General features: G+C 30.6%; 1 protein-coding gene across 3 annotated transcripts in view; it reads right to left on the bottom strand.

Annotated features, from left to right (window-relative positions):
* Positions 1–1,307: 1,307 nt before the first annotated feature.
* The window catches only part of LOC118189403 (vacuole membrane protein 1-like), a 117,575-nt gene continuing 93,770 nt past the window's right edge, over positions 1,308–25,112 (bottom strand). For all 3 annotated transcript variants that reach the window (XM_035359996.2, XM_035359997.2, XM_035359998.2), the window contains 7 exons: positions 22,470–22,557; positions 17,505–17,556; positions 17,329–17,417; positions 9,537–9,617; positions 9,250–9,428; positions 4,691–4,793; positions 1,308–2,392 (listed from right to left, as the gene is read on the bottom strand). In XM_035359996.2, coding sequence (XP_035215887.1) covers positions 2,240–2,392; positions 4,691–4,793; positions 9,250–9,428; positions 9,537–9,617; positions 17,329–17,417; positions 17,505–17,556; positions 22,470–22,557 — 745 coding nt within the window. In that variant the 3' untranslated portion in view covers positions 1,308–2,239. The remainder of the gene's footprint in view (positions 2,393–4,690; positions 4,794–9,249; positions 9,429–9,536; positions 9,618–17,328; positions 17,418–17,504; positions 17,557–22,469; positions 22,558–25,112) is intronic.

Below are 25,112 nucleotides of genomic sequence, written 5' to 3' on the forward strand. Positions count from 1 at the left end.
GAAAAATTTTGAACTTGATATTCATCGCTATTCATTTGAATTCTCCAAGTTTTAATGTTATTGTACATATTTATGTTATTAATTTGTGTAATTCATTGTTTACATTTATATGTTGTTTAGGCTTAGTATTACTCATTTATATGCAAGAACTATTTAATCTAGAAATTATACGTTTACTAAGAATAATATTAAGTAATAATTTCATGTAAGAGGTTGTTTGATGTCCTGAATGGTCATCCATGGGGAGTATGTTGAGATCTCCCATAGAGGGCTTTGTAGCACCACTCAACTGTGTGAGAAAAATTTTGATTTGAGCGAAAGTTGGTGTGGGTTTTGAGAATATAGTGCAAGAGCTGTGTAACATGTATTTGCTATGTGTAACTGTACTATGTAATATAATGTAATTAAATGTATTTATTCAAAATGTGGAGCAATTTTGAAGGAGCATACTTCACACTAATGGTGTCCAGAAACCAAGAGGACTGGGACCAGAAGTTACCTCTCTTCTTAATGGCTTGTCGCAGAGCTGTCCACAAGACTACCAGCTATTCAGCAGCCCACATGCTCTTTGGTCGGGACCTTCGTCTACTGTACAATCTCTTGTTTGGGAAACAAGATGGTGGATTCAACAGAGGTGGCAAAATGTGGTTATGGTACCCAGTTCGACGGAAAGGACTCTATTCTAAACTGCGGAAACCCTGGAATGGTCCCTACACAGTCCTAAACAGGCTGAATGATGTTGTAGTTCAGATCCATTAATCATCAAATTCTAAACCTAAAATTGTTCATTGCAATAGGCCCTTCTTATGGCCATAGTACAATCTTCATAGTATATATAATGTAAATAGAATAAATACTAAGACTATGGTCACTCTCTAATGTGTGAAATGTCATCAACAAAGGCCAGCTATATTTGCAGCACCCAAAAGAGATGCTAAGAAATACTTTTGTTCAGCATGTAATGAGAAAACCCACACTTTAATGCATACGATAATTAAAATTTGCTTTTTTGCTCTTTAGTTTCATTTTTTATATTTTGAAAAAAAAAAATGTGCATAAAAAGTAATCCTTTTTATGATACTTTCTTATTAATAATGAACCTTTAACAGACATATAATGCACAAAAATCCTATGCATTTTCAACACATAAACTTGTGATAATAAGGTGGACATTGAAAAGCTATAATGCAAAAAAGAGATAGCGTGTGGTGGGTTTCTACCAGTGGACTGGCTGCCGTAACTCTCATATGTTCTCATGGATGGTAGTTGATGTGTTAGGGGGAGAAAAAATCAAGAAATCTCCGAACTCAGATTTAAATTATTTTATTTAATATCAATGTAATAGTGGTTTTAAATACAAATAAATATAATAGGAAACAATACATTCTAAGAAAATAAGCATAAAACAAATTTCTTTTTTCAATGTAAGCAGTATAATTCTTCTACACAAAAATACTGACAACCTGCATCATATGTTAACATTACAAAAAAATTGTGGACAATTTTACATGGATTGAAAAGTGAAGCATTAACTGAGAAATCCAAAATTGTACTTTCACTGATGATGAGTGCAGAAAATTTAAGTGTGTTAATGCTGTACAAAAATGTTTTGAAAACTCTACTGGCATTAAAGTTTATATTCCCCTCTAGGAGAGAAAATTTTGATGTGCTTGCTTTTTGATAACAGTTGATGGATGATATATCCTTTCATGTATAAAAATGTTTATCTTTGAGAAGCACAAAAACCTTACATATATTTCCCATTGTGAACAAATGTAGTTCAACTACATACTTCAATTACAAAAATAAAGTGAAAAAATTCAATTAAAATAACCTACATAACGAAATATAACCATAAATTCACAAGTATGATTCAACACATTTATCACATGATCTCATTATTCCATTCAAGTTAACAAAGGTAAGTAATGTGTGTATATATATATATATTTACAAATACTCAATATAAACCCGGCATTCCACATGATCTAGTATGACATACATAATGTACATTTTTCCTACTTAAGTAATATATGATGAATATTCTCTGCATGGAATCTCATCTACTTGAAAATGTCGACCTCAAGTGATTGCCAAAATTATAAAAATTACAACTCAGGGAAAATGTATACATAGGTATTACAAAATCTATGCAGAACACATTGTCCACAATTGGTCAGTACTGAAATGGCACATCTCTGTACCATTGCTTAATGGAAAATACATAAGTACGGCAGTTTTAATCAGTTGCCACTTTTGTAGTCACACGACGCAACCGCTTTTCTAATCTTTTATGGTGACTTTGAGCCATAGAGTTCACAATGGACAACACATAATAAAGGATCATTAGGATAACAAATTTTTCAAAGATCCAAGCTATCCAAGTTCCTTCCTGAAATACATACATACATATGGATAAAATAAAGAAGAAACTTATAACATTACAATATTTTAGAATATATATAAAAATCTAAAATTTTTTTCAAAAAAAAAAGTAATTTTCTCTGCAAACAGATAACTTTAACATTTTTAGACTACTTTAGATCCGTAAAATCTGTTATACATACATATATATGTATATTATATATATATATATATATAACAGAGCTCAGTCTAGCTATTAAGTTGGCAAAATAAATTGCTTTGCATAGACATGATTATAAAAATAATGATTGTAATTTACATGAAGAAGTTCTGAAAAAATATCAAATTTCTGTGTATGACAAAAACATCTAAAACTAAGAAAACCTACAACTGGCAAGGCAAACATTAAATTTTTTAATTAAAATATTTTTCAAAAATTCTGAACAGCTATAATATTTACAAATAATTACATTCAAAAAAATATGCATTAAACTGAAATTAAACTTCTTTAAATATATTAAAAAAATATGTGTAGCTAAACACAACAGGCATAAAGTTATTAAATTTCATTTATCAAAAGCTAAATGAGAATATTTTAGTGCATTTCTTTTTTTTTTTTTTTTTTTTTAATTAACCTAAAAGGTTCGCTGAAACAAAATATACAATAACTTGGTTACAAATATGATGAAATGCAACATACTAAAAAATTTAATTATCTGATAAGTAACTTCCTTATTCCAAATGAAAATTTACAAAATAGATAAAGCAGGCTGCAAGTTCGATGGCATATTTCCTAAAATCTAAACAAATTTTTATACTTATTTAAAAAGCAAGAGAACGATACGAATTATAAAAAATTAGTAATTAAAAATGTAAATTATAATAAAAATTACTAATTATAAAAAAATAGAAATGGTATACAGTCAGTACCATGGCTATTTGCTTCATGAAATATATCTAGTCACAGAACTTTCCAAAAGGAAACAGTAGACATATGCATTACACATCAAGCAAGCTACAAGATCTCTAGCAATTTTTTTTTTTTGGGGGGGGGGGAGGGAATGATAAAACCTGATATAAATTAACAATATTTAGAGGGATTATTCACTGATAACCCCAGAATTTCATAAAAACTAGATTGAATCTTTTAATTAAAACAATATAAATTAAAACCTTAGGAAAGAAATTCCTTCATGAAAAATTTTCTAAAGCTGGCCAGTACATGTATTTATTGCACACATACAAAAACAATGGAAATTCCATACACATAAAATGAAGAACTGGGATGGACAACATAATTCAAAAGAATAAACTGTATTCATACAGTTAGATTTTATTGAGGAAAACAGCTTTAAAAAAGAGAAAAGTGTGTTATACTGATAATGAAGTTCCCTTTACTGTCCTCTATGTGTAGAGAGTGTGGACCCAATTAATATCAATGGGCTATAAAAATTCCTACCAAATGCATGACTTGATCCCTGTTGTTATGTAATATTTAAGTCATTCAGATGAATGGGTGGTGGTAGAACAAAAGCATGATCCTTTACACTGAAATGCCTTTTGCTAAGGGGTAGCCATTTGAAATATACTAAAATAAGCAATCAAACACTGAGAATGCATTTGAAGTACGATATAGTGCCCAGCTGGAAATTATTAAAAACTTAGAAACCTACTCTTTTAAATGGTCCACAATTCATTCTGTGAGGATACCTGAGGAGATCATGAAATGGGTCTTTGAAACTGGTTCATTCCTTTTCAGTATACCTGTATTAGTTTGAAGGAATTCTCCTCCAACAACCAACTCTCACAGAAAAACATACCTGCACACAAATTCAGTAGTTATATTTATTCTAACATAAAGGCTTTATTAAAATAGGGTGTTTTTTTTTTTTTTTTTTTTTTTTTTCAAACACTGATAAAAGGAATGATTTAAACTAAATTTTACTGTGAAAAACAAAACTGAAATTTTACTGTGAAAGCAATTAAAATTCATCGATCAGATTGATAAATTTTAATGTGAAAGAGATTAAAATTCATCAATCAGATTGAAAAACATAAAAAGCTGTTTTTTTGACAATGGCACAACAAAAGTGCAAAGCATGGAAGAAAAGATCATTATTTCCAATATTACTGATATTACTTGATCTCTTCAAGAACTAATCCAAATACAGATTACTCAGTAGAATATAAAATGTAATAAATACATACGTGTGTGTGTGCAGTTTATACTTACGAGTTAAAAATTAAAACAAAACACTTAATTTTAAGTCTGAAATAATAATAAACTGTACACAAAACACAACAAAATTTATCTATAGGCACTTACAGATACACCTGGGGTTCCAGGTTTTCGATGCAGATTAGCCTTTTGCTTAGCCAAGAATTCTTCAAGAGGAGCATGTAAATATTTACCAATGTATGGGATATATCTATAAATTAAAAAGTTCAGTTTTAGTAACCTTAATAAACACTTAATAAAAACTTTTTATATTTAGATACTACAGCAATATAAAAAATATATAAATTAATACCTAAACATAACAATTCCAGTGGTTATTAAGCTCTAAATGATATTAAAAAAATATATCTAATTAAATTGTCCAATTCTTGCAGAATTTAATAGGGGAAAAAGCTCTCAGGAACCTGAACTATCTATATGCCATACAAGTTTGGAAACCTATGTCATCACCTCATCTTCACAAAGCATGCAGCATTTTTATTCTCAGAAAGTGATCTAAACTTATTTCACTATTATCAAAATCTAACACTAATGCAATACAAAGCACACTGTGCATAAAGAAGTAATGGAAACTGAAAAACACTTACCTCTAAACTTTAAGAACAGCATACAGTTCTAACACAGTTAATAAAATAGGTGACTTTTTTTCCATTTTAAACTAAACTGGAAGATTATGGGATGATTTAACTGCACTTTTAATACTTCAGAGACCCAAAACTAAAGGATATTTAGAGATTCAAAAATATGAGCCTTTACTTTCGAGTTTCAAGATTCCATTAGCAAATTTTTTTTTTTTTTTTTTTTTTAATCCACAACCACCATTTTTGTCACTTCCATATCACCTTTGAAAATAAAAATGCTCCTAAAGTAGAGTTATACAGTATTCAGATTGGCTTTGAAATCTATGCTTATTCAAGTTTACCTTTTTGCTTAATTTCAAATTTTACACTGGCATGTTTCTCTTTTGTTTCATGTACAAATGTTTTACATATTCTTTTATGATGAAATTTTCAAACGCACATTAAGTTTTCTTTAATAAATGCATTATTTAACACCTTACCGACCGATCGCCTATTAATCTTCTTTTTTCACCTACGCCTACCTACGGATCGCCTATTAATCGGCTTTTTTCATCAATGCCTACCGACCGATAACCTACTAATCGCTTTTTCTTGGAGCTACATAAAAATAGCCTATCAATCGGTAGCCATGGCGATAAACAGTTGCCATTTGCTATATTATCTGCATTATATTATTAGTATTGAGGTACACCGCTCACTTGCTTTAGGTGCGTTGCTTCGTCAACTTCATTTTCACACAGTTTTTTTTAAAATTTACCGTTAACAATGAGCGAAAAAAATGGTCCTGGAGAGTTTTATTTAGACAATTTATCAGACTGTCCTGACAGTTATTCAGAACAGGGGGAATCTGTAGCTCAACGGCCGGTCGGATGTGCATATGCTGACCGCTAGCAGTTCAACAGTGTTTAATCATGGCAAAAACAGTTTATTTGCTAGAAATAATTTTTAAAAAGTGCAGAGAAAAAAAAAAGGATAATTATTTCCCTTGGCCTATAAAATACTAATTTATAGCACATTAAAAAGCACAGTATGATGCTGACACATTAACTCTTTACAATAATTTGATTGTAAATTTTTAAGGCAATATTTGTAAAAATAATTTCAAATTATAAAGTCAGGTGGAAATTTTCTTTCTCTCCAAGCAGTAACTATGCTCAGTTTCAGAAAGTTAAATTAGAATTTGATTATAATAATTGAAATTAACTCTATGATAAACCCAGGAATATGTTAATACATAAATTGCAATGCAAAATGGAAATATTTTATCAAGTAACTTCTTTATTATTTACTCAACTAACACAGATTTCCATTTTGCTAGCACATTGTTTGTAGATAAATGCTATAAAATTGCTGCCTTGATGACAAACAAATACTTAATAAAATAGCAACCAATGAAAAAATATCTGACGAAATGAATTATCTCTCTTTGAAAATGTTGCATTGTTTCATTGGTTGATTTTATCTGACAAAGCACTACGGCCATCTCCAAAAGGAGGATTCCTTTATTAGGAAACATTTCTCAAAGAAAAGTAGTCCATAACCCCATTATATATGAAAAAAAGTGACTAAAAATATGCTTACAGCTTGTTGATCGAGAAAAGACTTTGGAATGAACTATCAGTATTCAGTAACTTTTAAGTAGGTTACGTTTAGAAATAATATGCTTGATTGAAATGACAGTTAACTTCAGTTTTTCTGTAATTTTATTTGATCAGTTTGAAGTGACAAGTGATTATTAATCTAAGAACACCTTTAAAAAATTTGAAATTATTCTTCTGGAAATTATTGGGAAAATAAAAACGGATGAATTTATTTATCTTCTAAATTCTTAGGGACAAGTGAAAAAATCAGCTCATTTATCACTTTACAACAAACCTCGAAATTTATCAGAAGATAAAACAGAAGAAATAGCTTTATGTATGATTTTAGGGTCAAATTCGGTTAGATTTAGCTGTTTGAATATGACAAAGCCTCAAGGGCTATCTGCTTAAGAGGAGGGATGCCTTTGTGGAGGATTTTCTAAGGGAAACTGGCTCATATTCATGTTACACATGGGGAAAATCACAATAACATGTAACCAGCCCGTTCCCCTGTATTGAACCCAAGACAGGCTCAACTACCAGTATTCAGTGGTCTTAATCAATTGGCCATTGGTGCAGCGGTGTCAAATTTGGACTAATATTCGAAATTTGACTTTCTCACATTGCTTTAAGCAAAAGTGTATTATTGTGAATAGTGGAGAAGAAATTATCTTCCCACTATACAAGATATAAGAGTTTGTTTATTTTGTGAAATCATAACTACTCATTTTTTCCCCATTCTGTCTAGAAAAGACCCTGTATTTTACACTCAACCAGAATCATAACTAAATGAATTTATGAACTTAGAATAACTTTCATATAAAAGAAAACCGTACAAATTGATACATTTTGTACAAATAATAAAATAACCACAAACTAGAAAAATTAATTCAGGAAATTTTAAGTACTGAGCCTGATTACGACATTTAGCATATAGACATAAACCACACAACTGAGATTTGCTCATTATTCATTTGGCTTTTATCATTTCTTTATAGCAGTTCTGTATTAAACCACTTAAAGCAAAAATAGCAGGGCCCCCTCAAAAAATTTCTAATGCTAAATAGTACATTCCAAATAATTCTATGAATAAATTTTATGAACAGCTTTAAATTATAGAAGACTTTAGAATTCAAAAATTTACAATCAATAATATGTCCAATTATGTGAAAGCTAATTTTATCTTTCATTTCAGTTTTACAATTAAAATTATATTAATTATATTAATTACAATTTAATTACTGAAATTTAACTGTAATGTAACTACAATTACATTACAATTACAATTCTAATATTCTTGAAAAACATTATGCGCAAGGAAAGTTAATGGCAATATAATCAGAACAACTTAAAAATAAAACAGAAAGGATATTTCATCATTATAAAATTTTCTACCTATTTATTACAGCATCAGAGAATTACAACAGGAATCTGGTATTTTACTTGCCTTGAAAGTTCAAGGAAATCAAAAACATACTTTTCTCTCGAGTACAGTTTAAATCAAATATACTCAAAAAATCAGTTTCAATATGCTTGGTCATGTTCAATTAAAATTAAAATTATGGGGTTACTAACAATGGAAGATTTTAAGCCAAAATTGTCAAAGAGAAATTTGAACAAACTGAATGTAATCATTCTTATACATGTGATTTCCAGACAGACTATCACTTCTGCTCTCCCTTGAAGTGTTTATGTCCTAATATTATTCATATCTGGGAGTTTGTGACTTTATTTTTAATCATGTCATGAAGAATATTATTACAGCTTTTATTTTTAACTTTTTAGTGCGCTTCATTAAAACAGTAAAATTTTAAGTTTTTTTATACATTGTATTTAATCCTTTAATCCACAGAATGCAGAAGAGTAATGATGAAAAATTACAGCATCTGAATCAGCAATTACAGCAATCCAATTCATTTATATTTATATTTGACTTAAAACTGACTTCACCATTACTTAATATGAGACAACTAACAAAAAAGGATTAAACCTTTTGCTTTAAAAAACTATAACTCACTATTAGACAAAAAAAAAAAAAAAAAAAAAAGATTTCTAAAAATGCGACAATTTCTCAGCATTAAAACAACAAAAAATTAATTTTAGTAAAACCACAAAAGTTCAGCATTACATCATAACAAAAACTTAATTTGGAAAATTAATTTTCAGTCTATTCAAAGATGTAAAATTCAAAATTCTTCGATGATTAACTTGATAATTAAATAAGGATTGGCAAGACAGGTTTAACACCAAATAAAATAATGTTAACAATTAACTTTAAAAAAATTCTTGAAAAACATTGTCATTTAAAATACACATACATTAAAAATGTTACGAAAATGAGGTTGATAGAAATGGGTTAAATATTAATTTCAAAATCTGATCCAAATAGACAAATTAAATAAAACTTTTAAAATGGCCTTTTATAACTCAAGATATATCATGAAAGACATACAATCAAAAATGAATTACATCATTTATAACCTACTTCATCTTCTTAACAAGCTCATGAACTAGATGCTCATTGAAAGCAACAATGACAAAAAGCTTTTGAATATGCATTTTAATTACTGCTTTTCCTATTAATGTAGCTCCAAAAAATGTCCAGAACGGAACAAGAAAATGTCCACATGTTATTCCTGCTAAATCAAATAATGGATTTGGAATCTAAAGGGAAAAAAAAGGTGCATTGCCAAACATTAATATCAATTAAGTAATGTATTCATTTTTCAACACAATAAAGCAGTTTTGAAAAAGCTCAAACTTTAAACTTACGGATGCACAAGCCAAAATTCCAAAGAAGCCAACTCTTTCTACAAGCTTTTCAATTGTTAATTTAGCTCGATCACAAAATGACTAAAAAGAAATAAAAATACATTTGGTGATTATCAGTAACAGAGAGAAATTTATAAACTAACAGAGCCTATATTTCATATGTAGGTTTCCAAAACTAAAGTTATTCAAATTTGAATAATAAGATTTGTATATCCAACCATATAATATTTATCTTAAATATCAATTTTAAAGTACAAAGAAGCAAATTTGTTAGATAAACTAGATTTACAATTTACAGATGATGACACAAATCAGAAAAATAGCTATTCTCCTTCAAAATAGTAGACAAAAGTTATATAAGTAGGAAGGCACAATGTTGAAGTAACCTGTACACATTTATGAAATTTTCATCGCAATATTTGGAAACTGTTGCATGTAAGTATTTTTAAATTAAGTACACCACTAACAAGTGAAAATCCTCTCATCGCAACCATCTCATTAAGAAAATCACATCTGAATGCAACTATTCTGAGCCTTTTATTATAAAAATATTGCTGAATATCTTTTATAATCATATCTTCTAAGGCAACCTCTTCAACAAAGAGAATTGTCTAGAACACGATTTCTCAAACGATGGTACATGTACTACTAATGGCACTATATCATTTTTGATCGTATAATTTTTACACAAAAGATTTAAATGAATATTTAAAATTAACAAACAATATCCCTTTTGCTGCATATACTGACACATATTTTATTCTTATTTATATGGTATACAATTTTAAAAACTTGAGAACCCCTAGTCTAGAATCATTGATGAATAACTTCAGGAAGTTTCATTAATTTTTATAGCTCTTACTAGCAAGGAAATGCTTCAACAGTAATGAAACTTCAAATGAAAAAAACTCTTATATCTGCAAATTTTAAACTGTTAACATTCAATTAAACTACTAGTTCATTACATCAATTAATTACAATTACCTGATACAGATCTATTACATAACAAGGTCACCTTTAAATAAAATTTAAATATTATAATATAGTAATCATGAATTGCATTACTCGTTTTATAACATTTGCATTACTCGTTTTATAACAGTTTTTAATATTCAAACTGTGCAACAAAATATTTATCAGTATATTACAATTAAGTTATTTTACAAGTTTCAGTTAAGGTGACATTGGCCTCCTGGTCATTCAAATTTGAATAACCTTCACATGCAAACTTTTAAACAAATTCTGACTTAAAGCTGTAAATAGTAAATTAAGTATAAAATTTTGTGCATGACTGTACATGCATTAAAATATTAAATTTAAAATATTTTAACTGCATTACAAAATCACACATTTTCCAAAGTTAAAAAAAAAGTATCTCCCAAAGCAGATATCTAAAATTATTACGAAATGACTTTTGATACATTTTTCAGTGCTTTCATACAGCTATTTCCCTACTTTTATTAAATTACTTTAAAAAATTCGTTTCATTATACACTGTGCAAAATATGGTTTCAGGAAAAAAGCCCACAGGAATAATGCTCACAGGTATAAATGCTCACAGGAAAAAAAGTCCACATAGAAATATGCCCACTTAGAAATATATTCACACTGAGAAAAGCTCACATACATATATGCTCACATGGAAATAAGCCCACTGATAAATAAAATACGTAGAAATATCATTACATTAATCAATCAATAATTAATTGATCTGAACATCTTACACCTACTTAATTTTTAAACGAAAAATTATTGGAAAAATGCTCACATTAACCTTTTCAGAGGCGGTATATATAAGAATGAAACCTATAGTAAAATTTTGCATGTACTATAATATTTTATACCACCGCCCCAGTACGACATTTTTATTCTTGTAACTGCCAATAGTTATTTTTTTAACTCTATTTTTGTATACTTTTGATGTGTATCTATAAGAATTGATGTTTGAATGTAGTTATGTAAGTTTAGAACCAAAAAAATTCTAGAAGACCACAGATTCCAATCGAAGTGTCGAATCATTATGAAGCAGCCTCAGAAAAATCTCCTAAAACCATAAATCGTTACGAAAGCTTTCATAAGGTAGTAAATTCATTATTTAATTGTAGCCATCCCAGTATGTAGTTTTTATTTGACGGGCTGAAAAAAAGATTTAGCCTATCAACGTTTATTATTAGCTATTGTAATACAAAGTGTGATGAAGTTAAAAAAAAATATGAAAACTTACATTTAGTAATCACGAATCATGTAAGAAACTATGATGAAATTGATGATAAAATTAGATATTTAGACATATTAGCTAATATTCAGTAATTTTATGTATTTATAACTTTTGAAATACATATTTATGATTTATATACAAGGTATTTTACGTAATTTAAATAAAATAGTTGTTTATATTGGCTATTCTAAATGTTTATATTATAAAATGTGTAACTTATATTTACTATTATTTTATTTTCTTAACAATTCAAATTGTAATAATTTTTCACTGTATAAATTCTGTTTCATTTTTCTTCCTTCCTCCTCTCCTTTTCCTAATTTAAAACATTTGTTAATCTTATATAGCAAATGAATCTACACACAAGTTATACAGATTTTGATATATATATATCATAGATGTTTCCGTAATTTAAATTTTTCTTTGAAAAATTCAAGTTGGTGTATGATGTTCAAATCAATTAATTATTGATTGATTAACGTAAGGACATTTCTACATATTTTATTTATCAGTGGGCTTATTTCCATGTGAGCATATATCTATGTGAGCTTTTTTCCCTGTGAATTTATTTCTAAGTGAGGATTTTTCCATATGAGCTTTTTTCTGTGTGGGCTTTATTTTTTCCTGTGAGCATTTATACACATGAGCATTTATACATGTGAGCATTATTCCTATGAGCTTTTTTCCTGTGGGCATTTTTCCTGTCACCGCAAAATAAACACATGTGATAGCCCTACTGCATTAAATCAGAAATGGAAGAATTTCATTCTCATTTCAAATAATTTATTCACAATATTATTCTTGTATTTTAGTTTCAAATACAAATTTTTTGTATTATGTGACAACAAAGGCACAATCTTTTGACTTTGATTATTCGCTCAACACTTTGCTGACTGCTGGCGGTTCAACAGCATATGCAAGTCCGACCGGCCGCTCAGCCGCAGATTCTCCCCGTTCTGAGTAACTGTCAGAACACTCTGCTAAATCGTCTAAATGAAACTCTCCAGTACCATTTTTTTTTCGCTCATTGTGAACGGTAAATTTTTTTAAAACGGTGTGAAAATGTGGGAGTTTACCAAGCAACGCACTTAACGCAAGTGAGCAATGTATCTCAATACTACTAATAAAATGCAGGTAATATAGCAAATGGCAATTGTTTATTGCTATGGCTACCGATTGATAGGCCATTTTTAAGTAGCTTCGAGAAAAAAGTGATTAATAGGCTATCAGTCGGTAGGCATTGCCACAAAAGACTATTAATAGGCTATCGGTCGGTACGTGTTATCTGAAAAATGATGATCAGTTGGTTTGGCAAAAAAACATCGGTTAAAAGGCTATCGGTCGGTAAAGTGTTAAACCTGAAAAGAATTCACCAGGCGAAGATCACAACCCATTACATCACAAAAAGGTATTTAGAGTCAGTTGTACATACTCATTGGCAGCACACAACAGCATATTTTGATTTTTAAATATTCAAGTCTTTTTTTTTTTTTTTTTTTTTTGTTAATGCTTGATTTGATTAGTTTATGCAATATCCCCCTTGTAAGGAATTGTAAATAGGACAGTTGAGTTGCCAGCTGATGAAAAAGAAAGCACTCTTTCTTCAGAAATATGGTGTTATGCCTAACAGAAGAAAAAGCAAAAAAATTGTACTCTGTGAAGATGTACTTTGTAAATGATCAAATATGTGCAAAAAAGGTGCTTTTTTATGTAATTCTTTTTAACTTCTTCCTCCTTTTTGGGGGGGGGGGTTAAAACAGATTACTGTGCATATGGAAAAACAACAGGTTGAAGCAATACTGACACTTCTGCATTAGCTAAGGTATATTTAAGGTATAACTGGGCTTTATTTAAATGTTCAGCTCCACCTCAGTTTTGATGCAGAATACCATGAGAATCACTTCAGTGTCTCCCACTCCTCTCCTACAATCACTTGAGAGGACTTTCAGCTCACTGTGTATTTTGAGTGACCACTTGCCATTCAAATTCTATACATTTCAAATGTATATACCTTTTCTGGAATTCAAACTTAGACTCATTGGTGCAACAGTCAGTATCACTAACCATTATACCAGTAGGTTGGCATGGGAAAACAATAGCATCACAATCCCAAATTTGTGCAATACTCTGATATCTTTTAAGTGATAACAGATTTTTTGTAAGCTATAACCAATTGCTGTGTACATGGGGAAAGAAATGGGGAAATAAAGGTAAGTGTTTCATTATGGACGTTTGTTGCATTTTTTTTATTTTGTTAATTGGTTGTTACTTCATACATAAAGCATAGCCGTTTCCGAAAATAGCTGCTGTTATTTTTGAGATTGGCAAAAAATTAATCACAAACCAAAGGTAATTTTTGGAAGGGTCCGAGTTGATAATTAGAAAGTACTTTTTTTACTTGCATCCTAGCAAGAGAGTTATATTTTCATATTCATTCATATATAGTCAGAAATTTTCACCTTCAGTTATTATGATGAAGTACAAAATATATTACTGCATATATGCATATGTGTGTATAAAAGACATTTTTAAACTGATATTTAAAATTAATTCAAACTTTAATAACAATATTTCAACTATTAAAATTCTAAAATAATTGAACATTTATACAATCTTATTCTTTGTCAATTCATTTTTCTTTCTTTCTTTTCTTTTCTTTTCTTATGAAAAATGTGTTCAGGCTCATTCCCAAGGCAACAGACAGGTGCAGACTGTTTGACAAGAGCCATTCTTCTGGTAGACAGAAAGTAGTTAATAATTATTTGTAGTCATTTTGTTCTAGCAACTCTAAAGCCTTTTTAAGTGAAATACTCGGTGAAATATGTCTTTGCAGAAAAGAAAAATAATGAACATAGTGTTTATAATGACAGTTAGGAATCAAACTATTTAATCACAAATGACAATAATAAACTTCAATGCATTGTTTGTATGCAACTAGTATCGAATCCCAAAGAATATAATATGAAACAATGTTACATGAGAAAACGTTTCAGCAATATACAGAAAAGTCATTACGGAATATAAGAAAAAACTAAACCAAAATTTTTCAAAAAACTGACACTGATAATAAGTGCAGTATTTCCACTTCTTATGAAGTAGTACTGGAAATTGTTGAAGCTAAGAAACCTACTAGTGATTGAGTGCTTATTAAAAACTGTGCAATCAAAATGGCAAAACAATTCAATGAAACAAAAATTGCTGAAATATTCGAAACAGTCTCAGTGTCGCATCAGACAATTGCAAGATGGGCGGACCATATTAATCAATATGTACCCAAAAAATTGCATAACATGGTTGAAAAATGTAAATATTTTTCGCTATGCCTGGATGAAAGTACTGATCTGTTCTACATTAGCCAGCTTGTAATTTTTATCCAAACTATTCAAAACAACTTCAGTGTAGCAGGAGATGCTTGATTTTATTCCTCTCCATGATACAACCAAGGGTACAGATAATTTTGAAGCTGTAAATAAGGTGGTGTCAGACTATGGGGGGGGGGTTCGATAAATGTTCCTGTATTGTCATTGGTGGAACAAGAACTATGATAGGAACTGAAATTGGATTTGCAGGACTCTTGAAAGAAAACAACATCAACTGTCCTGTGATACACTGTATTGTTCACCAAGGGGCCTTGTGTGGAAAAGCTGTATGTCAAATTAACATCATGAAAGCAGTTGTTAAAATAACTAATATTAAAGAAGGCAATCATGCTTTGACTCACAAAAAGTTTCACGATTTTTGGCAGAAGTAGATGCTACATATGGGAACTTGTTACTTCTCGGTGATATTTGTTGGTTAAGTGCCAGAAACCATTTGTAACAATTCTTTGCTCTACACAAGATTTCTGTTTTCCTTAAAGACGAGGTGAAGTCTGACACTATGGAACTGGAAAATCTGTAGATACGCAATTTTTAGCAGACCTGACATCTCACCTTAACGAACAGAATTTGAAGCTACAAGGAAAACAGCAGAATATTGCCAACTTATTTGAACACATAAATGAGTTTATGAATAAAAAATTAAGCTTTTCAAGTCTTCATTAGAAAAAAATTACTTTTCATTTATTCCAAATTGTAAAGAGCATTTTGAAGAAATGAAGGATTTTTAGAAAGTTTCATATTTACCTCCCATAAAATACATTGACATAATTGCAGAAGAATTCAAAAATCAATTTTTAAAATATTGAAAGAGAAATTTCAGTTTTTACTTAGCTCCTTACAATTTCTGTTGAGAACGTAAGCAGAGCAGACCTTCAACTAGGATTGTGTGATTTGCAATCAGATCCAAACTGAATTGGACTTTTTCAAGTTGCTGCCAGGAGAACGATACCTGAACTTGTGAAATTTAGGGCTTACACTGGGAAGCATGTATCTTTACGAAAGCAGCTTTTCCAACATGAAATTTATAAAGTCAAAATGCAGACGTTTTCTCTCTGATAAGTCACTCAGTTGCTTTGTTTATCAGCAACAAATATTAAAGTTAGTATTGATGCATCAGCGAGTGAAAACCAATACCCTCAAATTTTCCAGACTTTTTTTGTAATTCGACATTTTTTAAATAAATAAAAATAACAAACACACTTTTTTTTTTCCTCCCTGTATATCATACCTATGAACACTCACTGATAAAGTTGCACACAAAGTATTTTATAATGCAGCCCTCAAAACCGCATTTTTTGGGCCATTTAAAGTTGAACAGCCCTGGTCTAGATATTACTTTATCTACAAAATTATTTACAAAAGATAATTAGAAGTGAACATCTAATATCTGAAAACATCCATGATATTTATTCAAAAAATATTCGCTGAATAAAGCATTTCCCTACTCTATGGCAATCCACAAACATATCAAGTGGCCTTGTGCATGTCTCTCACTGCTTTAACTAATGATCAGACAATTTTCCAACTAAATACAAAAATCTTTCAATTTCATCATTCAAACAAGAAAGACATACTTTTCAAACTCAAAAATAAGACATATTACAAATAGAAATCTATATAAATCATTTATTGCATTGTTCAAATGAATAATTACCTTGATTACATGTTTGATAAATATAACAATACATGATTTATAATTATTTTATACATTAAATTTCTACCAACAGACTGTTCTTTTGAAGCTCTATACTTCTTAAAGAAAAAGTGATCTAGAGGAATTTTAAAAATTAAATGAAACTTAAAATTATCAAGAACAGCAGGTTTCAGAATACAGTGTGTGATGTGAAGTGATGATTTATAAGGTATGTGAGGATCTTGCTCAAGATCAGCAATATATTTTTATACCTGACAAACAAATCATTAAAAAAGGTTGAAGCAAACATACATTAATCTTAATCTACAACCGAATGACTAAATACTGTTACCACCATTGATAATTTGCCAACTGAGTATTCAGAATGCAAAGACAAATGCATAAAAAACAAATCTACATAACAGCATTATTTTTTTTATCAATACCTGATTCCAAATTAGCCTACCAATCAGACAGCAGAAAGCATAATAAAATGATTAAAAACTAATTCTTTGATACAAACTTAATAAACAAGAATAAAGAGAAAAATTTTTTAATTACTTGTTCTTCTGGTTTGTTTTTCTTAACTTGAAGCAATTCTTCAAATTCTTTTAATTCTTCATCATCGTGTTCTTGTCCAGACAATCGTGCTAAAATTTAAATAAACAAAATTCAAATTGAAATGCAATTTGAAAAGTACAACAGCATAAAAGCCAAATATTAAGAAACCCATTTACCTGCTTTTGCCATGAAATAGGGTGGTAACTCTCCTAAGGCTGTGCCCATTCCCTAAAATAACATCAGATAATTTAAGAATGAGAGCATAAGAAGTAGCAATAAACGAGCGAACTTCTTAAATTCAATCAAATATTACTGAAATATTATTGAATCAAACACCTTTTTACAAAAATGTAAACAATATGCTTATATAAAAAAAATGCACTCATAACAAAATAAGCATTACTATTAGAAAATAACTATGACGCAAATTAAAAGGAAGATATTAGATATACATAATATCTGTTTAAAATGTTAAATTTGTGATTTAATAAATGTGACTGAAATATATGAGCATTTTTATAACATTTAATGATAATTATTAGCACCATTCAATACATTGCCAAAATTATTAGCCCTGACATTTCATGAAAGTGTTCAATAACTTAAAAGTTGTTTCGCGCTGCTACCCGTAAAATTATTCGCAAAGCTTTGAAATGCAACACCACAATGACCTTGTCAAAGTATGCAAAGGAGGATACTATTTCTAAGAGTGGGGAGAAATTTGAGAGAGGGATGTGTCTAAAAGCCGTGAAAGTAATGACTGCGCGGTATTGGCTGGTGCTGTTCGAGTAAAACTTTTTTTTTTTTTTTTTATTCTGTGTCCTCAGTTTTCGTTTATTTCCTGTAGTAGCTTCCAGTAATAAAAGGAAGATATAACGGATGTTTCAAACCCATTTATCTTTTTTGAATTATTTTTTTATGAACTGCTCGTGCTTCATCTTGTTACTGAAACTAACCATTTTGTAGACGAGTACATGAACCAACACCTTGCAAACGAAAAATCAAGAACAAAATCGTGCCATTCAATCATTTCAGAAGAAATGTATGCTTTTTAGGCATATTGATTTCACAAGGTATAACACTGAAATGTGATATTAGACTTTACTGGTCTAAAAATGAATTGATCGAAACTCCATTTTAGGGATCTTTTTTATTATAAAAACATCATTTTTATTTTACTTTTACTCAAAACATTAAATTTTATGCATTCTTTTTTTTTCTTTTATTCTTTATTTAGTGAAAGTAAACAGTTTTTATAAAGTAAAACTTGCACTTATTCCCCCCCTAACACATTGCATAACTATGCGCGCCTGCGTGAAAAACCATGGGCACTGGGAAATGAATTTTGTACATTTTCCGCGGCATAACAAATACTTTTGGTGCCATGTTGGCTTATTTCTATTCCCTTGCCTCTGGCTCTACACCAGATGAAAAAGAACAGTTGGGAAAAGGAATACAAATTATTCTCTAATTTCATGACAAAATCCCCTAAAACCTACTGTGGAATTAAAACATGGCATATACTTTTATTTTTTATGAATACATTACCATAAGTTCCAACAATTTTGTTGCATCTGTCAATTTTAATAAAACAAGATAACAAGAAATTGGCATATATGCAATTACTAGCTTTTATGCAATTATCCCGATGCTATATTGTGATTCATTTGAAGTAAGCTTTAGTTCCCAAAGTTCAATAAACATTAATCCCCGATATTTATAAGTAAATTAATACTTTACTTCATAAGAGAGCAGCTTATTCACTTGGTGATGATGCTTATCAGTCTCTTTAAGACCTGCCAGTGATTCTCTATTCATTCATATATCTGGAAGCATGTCTCATGGGAGCTGTTTCTGTTAGAATGGGCAAAAGTAGAACAGAAGGGGGTGAAGTCAGCCATGTGACTAAAAGCACTCCATTTTGATTGTACAGCTGTTAAGCTGCATAAGACTTTGGAGATAATTATGTACTATTCTTTTAATTTAAAATTGAGCTGCTTTTGCATCGTTCTTGAAATTTTGCAATTGTTTCAAGTAGATATATATAAGAAAACCATCACAAGCATACTAATGTATATCATTTAAAAATAGATGTGAATGGCAATTAACTGATACACATATACAAATGCAATAATACTGTACAATACATAAAACAGTTCATTAAATAAACACTTAAAAATATTCTGCTCTTTTGCAATACCAAAACACTGGGCAGCAGTACAAGTACGCATATATAATGCATATATATTTATTATACGCATATATATTTATTATAATATAGATGCAATACTATGTTAAAAAATTATATTCCAACACTAATATACTAATTGTACATTTTTATTAAAATATTAGTACTGTTATGCACAATTTACATTGAAGATATAAGTTTGAAAAGAGACGTTTCTAATGTGCTACCATCGCACTGCCTTGAATAATAATACATATTACAAATTGCAAAGAGGTAGGGAAAAAAACAGGAAATATTCAAATGTACTGATTTGAAATGCATAAGTGTGCTTGCAAGACAAAACAGCTCTCACAGATACCAAAGTAGTGTTAAGTAATACTCAGCAGATTTAAATTAGTCTTGTAAACTATTCAAAATTAACAGAACTACACTGGTTCAGTTCTTAATATGTTTAATTGTGCATGGATTCTTACAGGTATAGTTGGCCCATGGGTGGCAATTTTTGGCAGATAGTTTTCTAAGATGAAAAGCTTATTTCAGGACAATCAAATAAATAATAATCAAGGTTTCAAATCTCTCCACGTCATCTGATACTGTCTTGAACTCCAAAATGATGTAGATAGCTCACATATAGATTGTGACTTATGAAAAACTGTGCAAGTTCAGTTATACTCAGGTGTAGCTTTTCAAACTAATCACACTGCAATGTGCTATAATGAAAGGAATATACAATGAAATGTACCACATTTGCACTGATACCGTATTTTTCCTATGTACAAGCGAACACTGATTACCCATTTCAACTTTGAGTCACAATTTGGTTTAATGAGTCATTATTCACATGAGTGGTGGTTATAAAGGCAGTTAATGTCAGGAAAGATGTCAAACCAACTGACAATATTTGGCACTGGAGAAATAGGTTAAAACAAAAGTACAAAGTGGTATGGCTTTAATAGAAAAGTACAGATTTTGTTTTGTTAACTTTTTTTTTAAAAAAGGGCTCAGGTGACATTTTGTTTCAATGTTGATTTTAGCCCAATTATAGCTAGAGCATATTTCCACAGTATAACTTTTGGTGCTTTTGTACTTACATTATTATGTTATTATACTGGTGTGGCAGACCCCACACAGATGAGTAAATAAATTATGTGTGCAGTCCCCCACAAATCACTGTTTTCAAGCTTTTATGATGTGTTAGACAACAGTCTGACATCGCAAATACAATAACCCATTCCAGTTGACAGTACAAGACACATAATCTGAGACCAGGTCTAGGGATTTTAACATTCTGCACTGTGTGTTGTCAAACCCTCTCGATTTCAAGAGGTCTGACGAACCAATGATCTTGCTTTTCTTCTAATATCATTCCAGATATAACGAATCAGAGAATGTAAAATACAACTGAAAAATAAAGAAGGCGTAACTAATTCAGTCTGCAGATTGTTTCTATCAGAACAACACGCCAGAATGCTCAGGAACTCTCAGCTAGAGAGACAGGCCGTTAGCAAGATCCTCATATATAATGAGGACAGTAATCGTTCTATGTTTCCCATATTATATATAAATGTAATAGAGCTTCTCATATAATTGTAATAAATATGTCGAGTTCAAAATGCAGTAGGTATTACACAACCTCAACAAATGTAATAATAATTACATGGAATATCAGCACAACCTGCCACCGTTTACCACACTGGTGATAATTTTTACAGAAATAAAAGAATGGTAACTTAAATTGCAAAGAAATGAACTTATTACATACATGCATGTTTACATTGATAGTAATCTCAAAAATCAATAAATATATTTACATGTATTTTTCTTTTTCTTCTGATTGCAATATTGATGGAATTGCTTTAAGAATAATTTAAAAACTTGTTTATTTATTTTCATAATTTTTCACCAAAATACTGTACTCTTGCAGAAATTTTAACACAGTTTCTTCCATTGTAGGCAAATCCCATAAGTGCATAATTTAAAACCAAGTTTAAGAATTTAAAAGTATGATTTGTCTGTTAAAAGCTGTTTGATCTTGGAATACAATAGAAAGGACCAAATGAAAATGGGTTGTTGCTTGTTAAAATTGAAGAATGGTTATGAGCATGGTTGTCTGAAGAATTACTAAGGGCATGATTGTTTTAGGTGATTGGGCATATGTAAGCCCCCAATTTTTTCTTCAGCAATCTTTTTCCTGTGGAAAGCTCTCAAGACCACAATTATTTGTCTTGTACTGCATTTCACATCATATTTACTAGATTTGCCAAAAAATGGGATTATTCAATTATGGCAAAGCACACCAGGGCTATCAGTCTAAAGGGAGAAATGCCTTTGTGGAGGACTTTCTAAGGGAAACTGGCTCGTATACACGTTACACATGGAGAAAACCACGAAAACGCCCATGCAGCCAGCCTGTTCGAGGGATTCGAACCTCGGACCGAACTACCAACGTTCAGAGTCTTTACCACTCAGCCGCTGGTGGGTTTTTTGCCAAGAAATAAATTAATAACAATCTTTTATTTGCAAAAATATGGCATTTTGCCAAAAAAAATCACAAACACTCCCACTTTTCATGCAATTAAACTATATAACAAAAGGCATACAATGGAAACATATCATCAACAGCTGGCAAAGTATGAGAATAAAAACTTGGGATTAGTTTTGAAAGAAGACATGCTCTTTTATTTAACAGAATTAATATGCTGCCAGAGATAAACTGTGAAAAATAATAATCTGATATGATTTTTAATGTGATTGCTAAACAATAACCCATCGGGGGCATAAGAAATGGAAAACTTATTTTACTGATCTGCCGATGTAAAAAATACGTTGCACCACCAAAAGGCACTAATGATTACTGGCAATACCCATTTAAAGAACATATACTTAGTTAATATGCTATTTCACTTTTCAAAGCAAACGTTTTATAATTCATACAAGAAATATTTTTACTTACCCACATAAATGCTTCAAGTCTAACTTTACTCATAATTTTTAATATTGTAATAACAGTATTGCTATTGTCACCTTCTGGACATATTATTCTAAAAGGAAAAACTAAGATTATTTTAAAATATAGCAAGTAATTAAAAAATAAAAAATTCAAATCTGAAGCAAAAGTTTCAGTTCAAGAGAAAACATATGAAAATTTTACAAAAGCTAGACTAAGTGCAAGTTATACTTTATTTATCACTGGTTTTATTTCTACTGCAGATTTTATTTGGCATGGTCACTCTATATTAGAATGCTCTGACCACAGATACTAAGTATAAGATAATGGAGGACAAATTTTTCTGAATGCTTAAACAGCAACCTCGTAAAAAATTATAAAAGTGTGCCAAAATACAATCAAAATCTAAAACAATTCCAATATCAGTTTGCTAATACAAAAATCTCATTATTTTTAGGTTTTCTGTATTCAGTAAGCACTCCCAAAAACATTGAATGTGTATTCGAAAATATAATTTTAAAACTTAAAAGGCAGACAATTCTTATTCAAGCTAAAAAAAACTGGTTATATCTGTTAAAAGATAGTATAAACTATTCTTTTGCATAATTACCACCAAACTTCAGAATAAGTACAGACAAAGAAGCAGATTTAATGTTCTGCAAAAAAATTTAAATCATCCATTTCATCAAACTATTTTTTATTAACATATCAGAGAAGGAATCTATTTTGAAATCTGTATGGCTTGTGCAAATAATTCAAAATTTTCAAAAGGGAAGATATGCTTTACAATCAATTGCAGTTGAACTAAAAATTGAAACCATCCATATATATATATGTTACCAGCAAAGTATGAAATCCGGCATTCAATACAATATCTAAGCACTTTATAGAATCCTGAAGCAGTGTATGAAATATTTACACAGTGCATAGGCATTTTGCAGAATGGCAAACTGGCAAAATATGAAATACATCTGATCCATTTTGAATAACTGAAACTAAGTAACAAAAGATAATAAATGATATAAAAAGGCCAAACTGACTACTAAAAAGGAATCACTGGACTATTAAGTTGCTGAATTGCTATGATGTGATGATTGCGGGAAAACAAAAGCAAGCTTCACGCCTTGAACGCCGTGTTATTTCACATACTACGTGAAACTCATTAAGCTGCTGGACACTGAAGTCTTGAAAGAACTTTCAACTAAATATGAAAACATTACACGTAATGATATAAAACTGTACATCCACCTTTGTGATCTGTGCCAGAAAAAAAAAAAAAGAAAGGTATAAAAATGGAAATTGTTGTGAAAATGATTTTTTCAGCATTTAATTCCCATTGTCAGATTGATCTTATTGATTTCCAGTTTCAGTTAGGTACAGAATGAAAAATTATTATGGTGCACCAAGATCATCTCTCACTAGTTTCTTTCACGTACGAGGCGTATTCGGAAAATAAGTACCGTTTTGTGAAAAAAAAAAAAAACAGTAAAACAATTTTTTCGAATCCAATTTTATTTTTACATGAAAATACCTGTCTTAAACTATTTTTCAACATAGTTTCCGCCAATGATCAAACACTTGTCATAGCGGGTGACCAGTTTTTATATACCATCATCAAAGAAACTTCCCGCTAGTTTCGATATCCACGACTCCACAGCATTTTTCGTGTCGTCGTCAGATCCAAAGCGCTTGCCACCAAGCTCGCGCTTCATGTGCAGGAACAAGTGATAGTCGGACGGCGCCAAGTCCGGGCTGTACTGCGGATGATCGAACTGCTCCCAATGAAACTGTCGAATTAACGATTGAGTGACACCAGCAGTATGGGGCCGAGCATTGTCATGGAGCAACACAATTCCTTTACTGAGCATTCCTCTTCGTTTGTTTTGAATGGCAGCCTTAGTTTCGTTAAAGTCTCACAATATCGTGCCGCATTAATGGTTTCACCTCTGGGAAGAAATTCAGTAAGCAAAACACCTTTCCTATCCCAGAAGACAGTGCACATGATTTTTTGTGATGACATTGTCACTTTGAACTTTTGTTTTTTCAGAGAATGAGTGTGTCTCCACTCCATCGATTGTTGTTTCGATTCTGGTGCGAAATGACACACCCAAGTTTCATCACCTTTCACAATTTGGTTTAAAAAGTTTTCTCCCTCGTCACTGTACCGCGTGAGAAATGTCAGGGCACTACCAAGTCGCTTTGTTTTGTGAACATCAGTGAGCACTTTTGGAACCCATCGGGAACACAGTTTGCGATAATTCAAGCGGTCAGACACAATTTCGAACAAAACAGTACGTGAAATTTGTGGAAATGCCTCTGAAAGAGTTGTCATTGTGAAGTGTCTGTTCTCATGAATTGCTTCATCAACTTTCCTTACCAAATCATCGGTGACAACAGAAGGCCGACCACTCCGAGCCTTGGCGTGGACATTTGTTCGACCTGCATTAAACATTCTTACCCACTTTCTCACCATTCCATCACTTATCGCGTATTCACCGTAAACTTCCGTCACTTGACGATAAATTTCGGACGGTTTAACATTCCTCGCGTTCAAAAATTTAATCACGGCACGAATCTTACAGTCAGCAGGAGAACTAATCGTCTTAAACATTTTGAATGTGCACAGCAAACTGAAAACACAACATAGAG

This window comes from Stegodyphus dumicola, chromosome 5 (genome assembly GCF_044657685.1).
Source record: "Stegodyphus dumicola isolate Sdum_Otavi_A_Nest chromosome 5, ASM4465768v1".
NCBI classification, from domain to species: Eukaryota; Metazoa; Arthropoda; class Arachnida; order Araneae; family Eresidae; genus Stegodyphus; species Stegodyphus dumicola.